The sequence below is a fragment of the Palaemon carinicauda genome, chromosome 6 (genome assembly GCF_036898095.1).
Source record: "Palaemon carinicauda isolate YSFRI2023 chromosome 6, ASM3689809v2, whole genome shotgun sequence".
Lineage (NCBI taxonomy): Eukaryota > Metazoa > Arthropoda > Malacostraca > Decapoda > Palaemonidae > Palaemon > Palaemon carinicauda.
Window position 1 is genome coordinate 68237893 of NC_090730.1, and position 14090 is coordinate 68251982.

General features: G+C 36.3%; 1 protein-coding gene across 1 annotated transcript; it reads right to left on the minus strand.

Annotated features, from left to right (window-relative positions):
• Positions 1-6460: 6460 nt before the first annotated feature.
• On the minus strand, positions 6461-8466 carry LOC137642120 (probable serine/threonine-protein kinase clkA). Its single transcript, XM_068374670.1, has 3 exons — positions 8371-8466; positions 7175-8174; positions 6461-6740 (listed from the first exon to the last, which is right to left on the minus strand). Exons 1-3 carry the CDS (start codon positions 8387-8389, stop codon positions 6599-6601), a joined length of 1161 nt encoding a protein of 386 aa, XP_068230771.1. The 5' UTR covers positions 8390-8466; the 3' UTR covers positions 6461-6598.
• Positions 8467-14090: the final 5624 nt, after the last annotated feature.

Genomic DNA, 14090 nt, shown 5'->3' on the forward strand with positions numbered 1-14090 from the left:
TACAATCACTTGTTTCACTAGAAATTAATTTGTAAAAACATTTGATTTTGACAATTAATAAAAAAAGTTGACACTTCAACACTAGAAAATAAATCAGATTTACACTTCCATACACTCAACTGTTACTCCTATGTCCTTTGGCTCACGCAAGGTTACCGAACAGTTAAGAAAAATAAATACACTTCATAGTTTAACCTAATTACACAGGGCCAGTTACAAATAAACTTTATGATATAATTTACTATAATTCTTGCTTTACTTCACTCAAAATCAAAATTACCAAATGTTTTAACAAACACGATTCACATTTGAGAAAAAACACTATTCACATCTAAGAGGAAACCACTTATCACGTTTAGAGGAGACACTAAGCACGTAGTGGCTGGATAGATACTGGAGAGGACTGTCAGACGATGGCTCCTCTGAGGGTTAGGCTGGATCTTGTTACAAAGTCTTATGTAAACTGTTTAAGAGTGTTATATAACCATATGAGATATGAACAAAGGCTTATGTAAATATTCTTTATATTTTTATGAGATATTGTGTCATGTTTGAGAGAAAAATACGCCTTTCTTTTATGGTCACGTGTTTTGGAAGGTTCTCGAGAACCCTAGTGTTAGATTGTCTTTTTTTTTTATTTTGAGGACTTAAGGTGGGCGGAGCTAGCTGAGAGAGAGAGAGAGCCATCTCGCGTTGCGTTGGTACATGTCTGAAAGAGTAATTATTGGCAATCCTTATTCCCTTGGGCCAACCCCCAAGCTTCCAGATCTCGGTCCTAGAATCTTTTGGAAGTACTAAATTCGTATATAAACACCCCAAGGGATACGTCAGGCAGAAGAGAAGAAGCCTTCCTGTGAAACAGTCAAAGTGCCCCCCTCTCTCTCTCTCTTTAAGTGTCTTTAGTGTGACCTTTCCAAAGTGATTAAGTTTAATTACGAAATATACCGTGTGTAGTGTGGTGATTTTAAATCTATAGTGTTGTGGTGAGTGTTGGCATTGTGTACATTTTTGTAAATGGCCCTGTGCAAGTAAATACATGAAGTTAGTAAGTTTATCAGTTACTTTATGTAAGTTCTTTAATAGTCTAAGCATTAAAGTTTAATTATTTCTTTTGTCTTAGTCTAAAGTTCTATGAAGATTGACTATTTCAAGTCAAGTGATTATGTAATTTTCATAACGTAACCTTATGGTCTCAATCTAAGTTTTGTTCAGACTTAATATTTCGAGTAAATTTATTTTTTATGTAAATTCTTTCAAAGTGTTGTAATTTATATAGAATATATTTATTTTTGTAAAGAGTGTATTATGTCAATCATCAGTGTTTATTTCATACTCGCTTGTATCCTGTTAACGAATAAAAGTAACAGGTGGTTTTAAATAATTCTTAATAATAAATACCCAGTGTTGTTTTGAGTGTACTTAAGAGAACTTTGGATATTCAGTGTTTTATATATTGCTGTCTGGGAGTTATATAACTTACAGCTTGGGTATTGATATTTTCAAGTGTAATAGATTTAATGTAAAAATAAACAGGTTAGTTTGGAACTCGAGAGGTTGTATAGCTTGCCAGCCTAATCTATATAATATTATATTTTTGGTTCCCAGACTCTGGACCATAGTAAAATATATTTTTGGTGCCTAGACCCGAGACCATCATATAATATACTTTTGGTGCCCAGACCCTTGGGATCGAGCAAGTCTGTTTTGAATATGAGTGATAACACGGTCGTGTTTTGATTAAAGGTTGGAACAAAAGAGCGTTGATAGGATTTTGTATACTGTTAGGTTATATTGTTTGGAGAGGTATTAAATATTGTGAAGTACAAGATGGCACAGTTTAATATCCAAGAGTTTTTCAATAACCCAAATGTTCAGGAATTGTTTGAAGCTAATGTAATTAAAGCTAAGTGGCTTTCTATTTTAATGGCTTGTGGTGCCCATGCAACAAGTGAAATGATTAAAGCCCAAATCAAGTGTCTAGTCTTAAAAGCGTTGATAAACTCTGGAAAGTTGTCGGAAGGAAATATTGTAGCAGCTCGTGAACTGTTGGAGGAAGATGACGAAGAATTATAGCTTAGCAAGGACCAGTTGACCCACAAACTGAAGGCATGAAAGCAGATAGGGATATAGAGGCTCAGATTTGACGAATTGCAGCGGAAGAGAATTTGATCAAGTTGAAGATGATGGCGGAAGAGAAAAAAGAAGCCCGATATGTGAAGGAACGAGAGGCAGAACGAGAAGAAAAAGAATGAGAAGAAGCCAGAGAGATCGCAAGACATACAAGAGAGATGGAAGCAAGGGAAATTGCAAAACAAGAAGAAGAAAAGAGAAGACAGGAAGAAAGAGAGAAAAGACAGGAAGAAAAAGAGATCGAAGAAGCAAGACATGCGAGGGAGTTGGAGCTGTTGAATGCTCGTGCACAGTTGGCAATGCAGGCAGAGGCAGCCCCTGCTATGCAAGATCACGTGTTTAATGTGTCGAATGTCCAGAGGTTAATTCCAAGGTTCACAGAAGAGGCTACTGATGAATTCTTCGACAATTTTGAAATGGTCGCATTGACGATGCAATAGCCAAAAGATAAATGGTGTGTGTTCTTGCAGAGTGTACTTTTTGGGAATGGACACAGTGCTCACTTATTCTTATCTCAGGACCAGAGGAAGGAGTATCAAGAAGTGAAGAGGAGCGTGCTGCAAGTGTATCAGATGACCCCTGAATATTATAATGAAGTGTTTCAAAGTTTGAGGAAGGACGAGAAAATGACTTTCCTGGATTATGCTTATAAGGTACGATGATGTTTTAAGGGATGGAAAGAAGCTGCTAACGTGAGGGAGATGGCTGATTTACAAAAATTTATAATACTAGAACAATATCTATGAGGAATTCCTAAACATTCGAACGTACTTGACAGAGAGAGAGTGGTGAAGAAACTTGATAAAGCCGCTTCCTGAGTGAAGATTATAATATGATCAGTCGTTAACTCTCCTCGGCATGAAGTTTCAACCGTCACTCCGACCAAGTGTCAAGTATTTGCCGAACCATGGAAACCAGTTCAGTGATAACAACGTTAACAAGTTCAATAGTTACAGCGGAAGTAGCATTGGTGCTGTTCTTGAACAGAATGTGATAGTACCACAACAACAATCGTCGAATCTTCCTCCTTCAAGTATCCTGAAAGACGTGCAGAAGGTTAATATTGTCTGTTTTAAGTGTGGCAGTAGAGGCCATATCAGTAAGAGAAGCAGCCGTCATGTGAAACAGCCAAAGTTCCCTCCCTCTCTCTCTCTAAGTGTCTTTAGTGTGTCCTCTCCAAAGTGATTAAGTTTAATTACGACATATATCGTGTGTAGTGTGGAGATTTTAAATTTATTGTGTTGTGGTGAGTGTTGGCGTAGTGTAAATTTTTGCAAATGGCCTTGTGCAAGTAAATACGTGAAGTTAATAAATTTATCAGGTACTTTATGTAAGTTCTTTAAGAGTTTAAGCATTGGAGTGTAATTATTTCCTTTGTCTTGGTCTAAGGTTTTATGCAGATTGAATATTCCTAGTCAAGTGATTATATACTTTTCAGAGCGTAACAATTTGGTCTCAATCTGAGTTTTGTTCAGACTTAATATTTCAAGTGATTTATTTTTTATGTAAATTCTTTCAAAGTGTTGTAATTTATATAGGATAGATTTTTTTTTTGTAAAGAGTGTATTATTACAATCACCAGTGTTATTTCTTACTCGCTCGTATCCTGTTAAAGAATCAAAGTAAGAGGTGGTTCTGAGTAATTCTTAACAATAATTACCCAGTGTTGTTTTGAGTGTACTTATGAGACCTTTGGATATTCAGTGTTTTATATATTGCTGTCTGGGAGTTATATAATTGTCTTAGAGCTCGGGTATTAATATTTTCAAGTATAACCCATTTAATGTAAAAACAAGCAGGTGAGTTTGGAACTCGAGAGGTTGAATAACTTACCAGCCGTATATATATATATATATATATATATATATATATATATATATATATATATATATATATATATTATATATATTTTTGATGCCCAGACCAGGACCATCATATATATATATATATATATATATATATATATATATATATATAAATATATATATATATATATATATATATATATATATATATAAATATATATATATATATATATATATATATATATATATATATATATATATATATATATATATATATATATATATATATATATATATATATATATATACAGTATATATGACTGCATCCTCAGCTGTAATTAGCCGACTGCTGAGCAAAGCCTTAGACATATCCTTCCACTCCCGTCTGTTTATGCTTTTCATGCCAGTCTATACCAGAAAATTTTCTTAGCTTGTCAATCCATCGTCATCTCTTCCTTCGTTTGCAATCTGTAGGAACCCATTCTGTCAATTTTTATATCCAAATATTATGTCATTTTCATCACAAGTCCTCCTCATGTCCATTTCTTTTTCTTATAAGTTGTTAGAATTTCCTCTACTTTAGTTTTCTCTCGTTTCCTGTTGCTCTTATTCTGCCTCTTACTGTTATTCCTATCATTATTCTTTGTATAGTTCTTTGTGTTGTAACTAGCTTATGTTGTTATGGTTTGGTAAGGCTAAGAGTTTCTGAAGCATAAGTTAATACTGGTAGGACCATCTGATTTAATACTTTTTGGTTTAGAGACATTTACTCTTCATAATCTCATTTTGTTTACTAAGTGCTCTTCATCCTAGCGTATCCTTCTTTTGATTGCAGTCTTATGTCCTGGGGAAACACTGTCTGTCCAAAGTACGTATATTCTTTCATTGCATATTATCTAATATTAATTTTCATTCCTACATTTCTACTTTTTCTATTCAAATCTTCTATCATCTTTTGCAATTCCTCCTATGTTTCACTAAACAGAACTATGTCACCTACAAGTCTTAAGCTGCAAAGGTAATCCCCATTAGTATTAATTCTACACACAAAAACACACACACGCATATGCAGTATATACATACATATATATATATATATATATATATATATATATATATATATATATACATATACATATATATGTATATATATATACTGTATATATATCTATGTATATATATATATATATATATATATATATATATATATATATATATATATATATATATATATATATATATATATGTCTGGGAATATATACATAATATATGTAGTATACTTATGTGTATATATATATATATATATATATATATATATATATATATATATGTATATATATATATATATATATATATATATATATATATATATATATATATATATGTATATACATATATATATATATATATGTAGATAGATAGATAGATAGATAGATAGATAGATGTAAATATTTACATAAGCATAATAAATGGACCCTAAGGATTGACTCCCTAGAGATTGCTTAAGAAGTGTATATATATATATATATATATATATATATATATATATATATATATATATATGTATATATATACATGTATGTATATATGTATATACATATACATATGCATATACATATATATATATATATATATATTTATATATATATATATATATATATATATATATATATATATATATATATATATATATATATATATATATATATATATATATAGGCTATGAAACTTTTATTCTGTAATTACTATAATTTCAGCAACTGTACAGAAGCCTCGTCAGAAAAGATGCTAATTACCCGTGTTTCGAATGATATACTCTGGTGATTTATGATTATCAAAAACCCTCATTCATTTCAATGCTTTCGGCTTTTGCCAACCATCTTCTCAGCCGTTTTTTCTGATAAGCTTTTCACACTTTCTCCCAACGCTCCCTCATTATATTCATCACTAGAAATATTTCATCTCTAAGACACTTGATAAGCACTACTTTTGATTCCCTTAAAGACGTCACCGGTATGGAATTTTTTTTTTTTTTTCCCATTTGCTAAGGTATCGTGTTCCTAGCTTCAATGACAAAAACATATGAGGCGTCTGATCAGCTTTCACCTGCTCCAACAGTTTCACTAATTCTTTTCTGAAGTTCAACCGATTAAACCGTTGGATTAGGAAGATCATTTCACAAGCTAGTCACAGCTGGAAAAAAGATCGAGAATACTATATTGTATTGAGAGAAGGCAAGGTTGTTAGAATTAAAAGCTTACCCTTACTTCATACAGGATGGTAAAGTATGGGAAGATCTGAATGCAAAAGACAGTCGTAATTGTGAAAAATCTCTTGCAATATGCACAAAGAACTACCTGAATGACATGTCAGAGATTAATATCTATATTACGAAAAATGAATTAAGATTCTTCACAACTGTTATGTGGAATTCTTGTCGATGTACTCTTCTTTTGAAAGAATGTATTCCAGACCTTTCTTAACTTTCAGTAAGGATATTAAATTAAAATAATTTTGACCTTTCTTTTTTATTATCACATTAAATATCATTATCTTCAGACATTACACCTACGTAGCATAATATGAACTTATCCATAATTTCTACTAAAACTTGATTATTATAAAAGAGATCAAATTTATTTCGAGATTCCTGTTCCTGGCTTTCAAAGAGACTTTTCCTCTGGGCGTCCAAATTGTTCGTTTCTAAAGTAGAAGTTGGTGGCTTCCTGGCAAGGAGTGGCTTCGTACTCTGCCTTGCAGGTCAACTCGTTCTGGTCAAAGATGGTGCCTTCACCGCACATGAAGCTTCAGGAGAAGAGAGCCAAGAATTATTAAGTAGAAAAATGCACGAAAATCTGTGGCAAGCTTTTCTTTTACTTATTGGTTTAAATGATTAGCATTTACATATTAAACAAAGATAATGTTATCCCCTTTACAAATAACAACGTATTACAATGCTAAAGAGATGAAACTTAAATTTCCACTTTGCTTCTAACAGATAGTGTTAATCAGATATGACCTATTTCAATGGAGTGGTCTGTAAGCAATTTAGTTATATGCCACCTCTGAGAACTCAGCTACGGTGAAATTTCAAAATTTTTATCTTGATTTACTCTATTGCATATGCCATAATCTTGAATTTGAGAAATTGACATATGTATGTGACACTGAAAGGACAAATTTTATTCTACAATAACCTCAACGCAAAACGTATCAATTAAAAACAAAATAACACTTACCTGTATTGATAATTCTGCACTTGACCATCAGAGAAAAGATAAGGATTGCAGACGTGGAAGACACGGCAGGAGTTTTGCTGGTCAGCATAATATCCATAAGGTCTGTCAGCACAGGTAAAGGAAGTGGAGATGCTTCCAAGTAAGGCACTGGCTCCAGAGGGAAGGTTTAAGGGCTCAAAAACTCCGTTAGATTCTTCATTAAAGTCACTGAAAGATGAACCTGATCGCACCTGAGCAACAGACTGAGACCGACTTCCACTTGAGAATCGGTTATTGTCATTGGAACGGAAGTTGCTTTCAAAGTTTCTTTCGTTCAGGTTTGTCTGCTGGAATTGGTTACCTGTGTTCTGCTGGTTTCTGTTAGCCTGGAAAGAGATTCCAGATGATTGCTGTCCTGAGGTACTCTGGAATCTGGTCGATGGGGTCAGTTGAATGTTTTCTAGTAAAACAACTCTATTCCTGGAGTTTTCTCTGTCGAAAGATGTCTGGAACTGATTTTGAGAATTTTGCTGGTTGAAATTATCCTGGAATCGGTTCTGGGGGAAAATTGGAGCAATTCTGGAAGACTGGAATTGGTTTTTTCTGTTCGTCTGAAAATCATTAGAAGAAAATATTTCTTGTTGATTCTGCTGGAACTGACGATTCTGGAGTTGATTTTTGTTCTTGGAATCAAACGAATTGAATCTGTTTTGTTGATCCCTTGGGAAAGATGTTGTTCCAGACTCAAACTGATTATTGTTCAGGAAGGATCTTGATGAGCCGAAGTTCCTGTCACCAGCAAAAGAATTAAACTGGAAATCCTTATTTTGATTTTGGAAGTTTTCATTGTTAGAACTGGTGAAAGATCGTCGTTGCTGATCGAAGTTGTTGCTATCAAAGGATGAACGACCAGCAAAATATCCTCCTTGTTGGAAGAATCCAGGACCAGCAAGTCGGACAGCTGTGTTGAATTCGCGTCTCTGGTTGAACTGCTGTGCAGTTGCAAGAGCAACTGCAAGTACTGTAACAAAGTACAAACGAGAATAGGTTACTGAAATACCTGTATGTCAAATAACTTGAAAGTACAGTTTCGATATATTTCCATTGAATATATCATTAAACACAAATGCATACATATGTACACGAGTAATTGGAAATATTAAGAAAACTTGAAAAAAGATATAAATTCTTACGTCACATAATAGAAATTGACTTACATAAAATAGACGCCTTCATATCCGATGTTTAAGCAAAGCAACCAAGTTGTGATATGCCTCATGGCTTCCCAACGCTCTTTTTATATAGCTCGTTTACTAAAGAATCAGGAAAAACGAGTAAACTGCGTCCTTGAGTAACAGAACACTTTAATGAAATGAATTGCTATTTCATCAAGGACAGCAACGACAAATACATACTTTCGGATTTCGTTAGAGGCCATATGTGCGCCTGTTTTTTTGAACAAGCACAAAAAAAATTCTACACATACACACAGATATATATATATATATATATATATATATATATATATATATATGTATATTATATATGATATATATATATTATATATATACTGTATATATATATATATATATATATATATATATATATATATGTATATATATATATGTATATATATGTATATATATATATATATATATATATATATATATATATATATATATATTGCAAATTAAGCATAAAAGAATCTCTTGGAATAGAGTACTTCCAAAAGTCAAAAACATTAGTTTAGTAGGAATAGTTCTTTCCTCGCTAACTAGTTTTGAACTTATCTCTGTTAACGAGGATCCCTCAATATTCTAATAAAGAATATTCAATACCATATATAAAGGTAATAATAAGGTTGATAATCTGGACTTTAAGCGTATCAAATAGATATTGTAGATGTAATAAAAATTTATCGGTAATTGCTGATCTCATATATCATATGTTAGTTTGGAAGTTATTATTTTTTTTTTTTCAATTCATTGCAAATCTTTGATTTTTGCCCCATGAATATAAAGATAAATTAATAAGTTAATCAATTTTTCTAAACAAATTCATCACTAAAGTATTTGTTGCATTTTTGCATTTTTTTCTAATCTTCAAGCATAAGACGTTAACTTAGTAAATAACTATTTAACTAACACATTCAACACAGTAACGCGAAAGAAGGGTGTCCATCCTCCCGTTGATGGTAAGCATAAGGGTCTTGTTACCACCCATGTGCCACACGATCGTACATAGTAACGACATTTCTCTTTTCTTTGTATATTATCCTTTGCATCTTCGCTGTCCCCTCGCACTGACATAAACTTGTAATAACATGTCTGCCTACTTCATTGTTAACTGTTAACAGAACCGGTTGCCGGTTGGACAAGAAATAGCATGTTGTATTTTGTGACCTTCTTACCGGGACTTGGTGTGTATATAAACTCGATGTTCTGTAATAAAGTTACTCAGTTGCTTTCATCTCGCCTTTTGAGTCACAGCCTACTCTTGGCCCGTCACAGTCTCCAGAGAGAATCAAAATATTTGCATAAAATTTGGACTTTGTGCTAAAACTTTAAACGTGTAAGATTGGCATGTTGAAGGCTTCTTTTCACAATGCTGTTGCAAAATTATATTAACGTCATAAACATGGAATCGTTTTTATCGTTGGGGGGGGGGGGGGGGGTGGCGCTTAAGGGTAATTTTTTGATAATCTCCAGGTTTATATCAAATATCAAAGGTATCGGGAACTCTTTGATTGACGATATAAGTTTCCCCTTCTATTAGAAACAACTGTGATTTGAAATTTGCTCCTGAAACAACAATTCTTGCATAATTCATGATTGGATTACATCCTGTCAAAGCCCTCGGCTCTTTTGAGGTTGTGGTGGCCTTTTGGTAACGTCCTTGCCTGGTGATCACCAGACTGGGTTTCAACCTCACCCTCCATGTTAGCTAAGGATGGAGGGTTTTGTGGAGCCTATAGTTCTATCTGCTGAGTCATCAGGAGCTATTGCCTAGCCCTCCTTGGTCCTAGCTTGGTTGGAGAGGGACTCGGGTGCTGATCACATAAATATATGGTCAGTCTCTAGGGCATCGCCCTGCTTGATAGGGCAATGTCACTTTCCCTTGCCTTTGCTATTTATGAGCAGTCTTTACACTCTACAAAGTAATTCTATTTGTAAAATCTACTGAACTGCATTTTCCCCAAGGAGTAAAATAAAAGAAAAGTATGCTTCGCTGAGAGTTCTACTGTACATACTTAATATAATTATTCCTGAAAGACGTTTAGTGGCCGTGATTGTGGAATTCTTGAGTGAGTGTGTGCTATTGGCCCAGCAGAGCTTCAGTATCTATATTATGGAAAGTGATTACGACACATAACATTAACGAATGCATTTCATTCTCTTTGCCATAAAATTTTGGGACAGTTTTTTTAGTAAGTTTTACCAACGTATACCTTGTGAGGTGACAAGAGCGTTCTTTCTCAAGGGTTGCCGAGGCTAAACACTTCTTTAACGTGCTATATTTGTGAGGTTAGGAGCGGTTACATTACTTCCCAAAATAGCTATATTTGCGTACTTATCAGAGTGTATGCTCGGGAGTTAGGACATTTTACAACATAGTCCTTCTTTGTCTGTGTTCAGAGATAATTTATTCTCTTATATGAGGCATTAAGAATATAGTTGTTCTTCAAGGAAATCAGAATATGACTCTGCTTAAAAGAGTTATGTTTCAAGGTAAAGAGAAGTTAGGGTCCTTCTTCTATTAATGCAGTTATTCTGAAAAGAGTCTTGATTATACAGTTAACTGAGAATAGTCCTTCTAAACGTCATAACTATTATGTTAGTCGGAACTAGAGTAAGTGGACGAATGGCTATATATCTTTTTTAAAGAGCCTTGATAGATCAAGAGGAGTTATAGTCTATCTTTGAAATACTATTTCCGTAAGGTTAGGAGAGGATATAAACTCACTTAAAAAAACCCTGATCGTTTATTGTACGTCTTTAAAGGGACTATGCCTGCAAGAAATGCTGTGCCGCCATGATCTTTGGATTTGACCATATTCCCTACTGCAAGGTGGGTAAAGACCCTGTGTAATAAAACTTCTATAACATTGGTTACTTCATACATATACACAGAATGCTGATTAAAATCCTTAACAAATATTAAACAATTCTTTCTATTTATCTGTCTATTTATCTATGTATCTATCTATATATCCTCTCGTCTTAACTCCTAGTATTTCGGAATTATAAACTCTTGCCATCTATTTTTTTCCATATGACAAAACCACCACAACATATTCTGATGCATACCTTTATTATGCTAACCTTTTTACACTTTACAAAGCTCTCCAGCAACAATACATTTTACAAAACATATACCACGTATATAGTTAATCGTAACATTTTCAACATTTTCTTATTCACATTCAACTTTCAATTCTTACTTCCTTAAAATAATATAACAATTCCTTTATACATTCCTACCTGGGCTTCCACAGATCTCTTCGCCATCATCTGTTATGTCTAATTCCAGACACAATCAACCACTTAATCCTCCATTATCCATATTAACATTCATCACTACATTTTCCTTGTTAATTCACTTTCATTATCAAACTCTTGTTCACATTTAATCAGTGGTTGATTCGTGCAAGTGTCTTAGATTACATATAACAGATAATGGCAACAAAAGAAAAGGGATGCGTTACAAAATAGGAGGAGAAGCAGCCTATCAGGAAGCATGCAAATGATTGGCAAGAGACTTAGATGGTGTACCAACCGTGTGTCACACAATTTTACATAATTCCTTTTGCATATATTATGCTTGTATCTTCCCTCTTCCCTCGCACTAAACGAACATGAAAATTCATGTCTGCTGTTTCCTCTGTAACATTGTCTGTCTTGTTAACTTGTTATGTCCTGTTGCCTTGAGGTTTTGTATATAAAGGAGAGTGTTCTATAACAATGTAACTCAGTTGATTGCTTCCTGCCTTTGAGTTCACAACCCTCTCTCGGTCCGTCATATTGGTGACCCCGGAAGTTGACTCGCTCCCACTGCCTTCCACCCCCACCTCCCTCGCCCCTCCATCGTTGGTACTATGACGGAGACGGACTCTACTACAGCAGTTGGCGCTGCGGCCGCCCCATTGAAACTTTCACCGTTCGCCAGCTGAGAAGCGTTTGCTTGGTTTCAACGCGCAGAAGTCCACTTTCGTATCAGGGGCGTGACTCGCTCAACCACCAAAGCGGATTATGTTCTCGCGGCGATACCCGAGGACACCTTCCCAGAAATATCCGACTGGCTTTGTGAACAAGGAGACACCCCAATAGCGTATGACGCACTCAAAACATACCTTCTGCAGCAGTACTCGCCGTCGCCAGCCGCCCGTATAGCAAAGCTTTTTCAGCTCTCGCAACAACCGTTGGGGGACCAAAGGGCTTCGCTTGCCCTCAGGGAAATGACCAGTATCGCTTGCCTTCAACCTGCCGCAGACGGCTCTCCTCGTGAGGTGAACCTACTTCGTGCCCTTTGGATACGCCGTTTACCCGAACCTGTACGCGCTGCCATACCCGATGTCGATAGTTTACCCATAAAGGACTTGATGACCAAAGCCGACGCCCTTATGGACAGCCACTTCAAGACCACCATCAATGCCTCCACCCCTGATGACGAGGATGCTATTCAACGTCAACCGAAGCTGACATGAATGCCGTAGGACATACACGCCTACCCCGTGACGTGCCGAAGCGGTGACAAAGCCGCCTACCACCCACCAATCGCTCGCGTCCGTCAACGCCGACATCTCTCCGCCGTTGCTGAATAAAATTGCACCCTCCAATACGTCCCTGGGAAAATGAATCCCGTTGCCGATGCCCTGTCAAGAAACACGTTGGCTGCCGTTCAACTGGGATTGGATTACAACGCCCTGGCTGAAGCCAAACGACAGGATCCAGAGTATCAAGCTTGTAGGACATCCTGAACGTCCCTCCGTTGGGAAGATTTTCCCCTCGAAGACTCCAACACCACCCTCCTCTGTGACGTCAGTACTGGTAGACCGCGTCCATGGATTCCTGCTCCCATGCGCCGACAGGTGTTTGATTTCATTCACGGCCTTTCACATCCCTCGTGCCGTTCTACTGCACAGCTGCTGAAGGCAAAGTTCATTTGGCACGGCATTTCTAAGGATGCTAAGGATTGGGTCCGCGCCTGTACTTCTTGCCAAACTTCCAAAGTACATCGACACACGGATTCAGGAGTGGGCACCTTTCCTCAACCTCAGCGTCGTTTCGCACACATTCACGTCGACGTTGTAGGCCCCCTACCCACATCACAAGGACATTGTTACCTGTTTACCGTCATCGACCGCTCCACTCGTTTGCCTGAAGCCATTCCCATGGAAACTGCAACGTCCGCCTCATGTACATCTGCCTTACTCTCTGGATGGATTTCAAGATTCGGTATCCCTGAGCATATTACTTCTGACAGGGGAACCACTTTCACCTCTCAATTGTGGTAGTCATTAGCGAATCTCCTGGGCATCACCCTACATCAGACAACGGCTGACAACCCCGCTGCCAATGGAATGGTTGAACGTTTTCATCGCACCCTCAAAGCAGCTTTGATGTCCCGCTGCAAGGATTGCAACTGGTTTACTCAGCTTCCCTGGGTCCTCCTGGGACTAAGGACCACTCCTAAAGACGCCCTCGACGTCTCGGCAGCTGAAATGGTGTATGCCGAATTTTTTCCTTCTACAACCTCCCCCGACGATCTCCAGCGCATACGTCACGTCGTGGGAAAATTTACTCCGTGCCGCCAGACTTACAAGCCCCCAGCGAAGCATCACATACCAACGGACTTGCACTCTGCAACACACGTCTTCCTGCGCAACGACACTAGCAAGCCACCACTAACGCCCCCTTACACGGGCCCTTTCCTTGTG

Bases quoted from the DNA above. Each gene is read 5' to 3' on its own strand.
- LOC137642120 (XM_068374670.1), bottom strand. The intron at 6,741-7,174 runs GTAAGTGTTATT...CTTCTCCTGAAG, and splicing joins GTGCAGAATTATCAATACAG to CTTCATGTGCGGTGAAGGCA.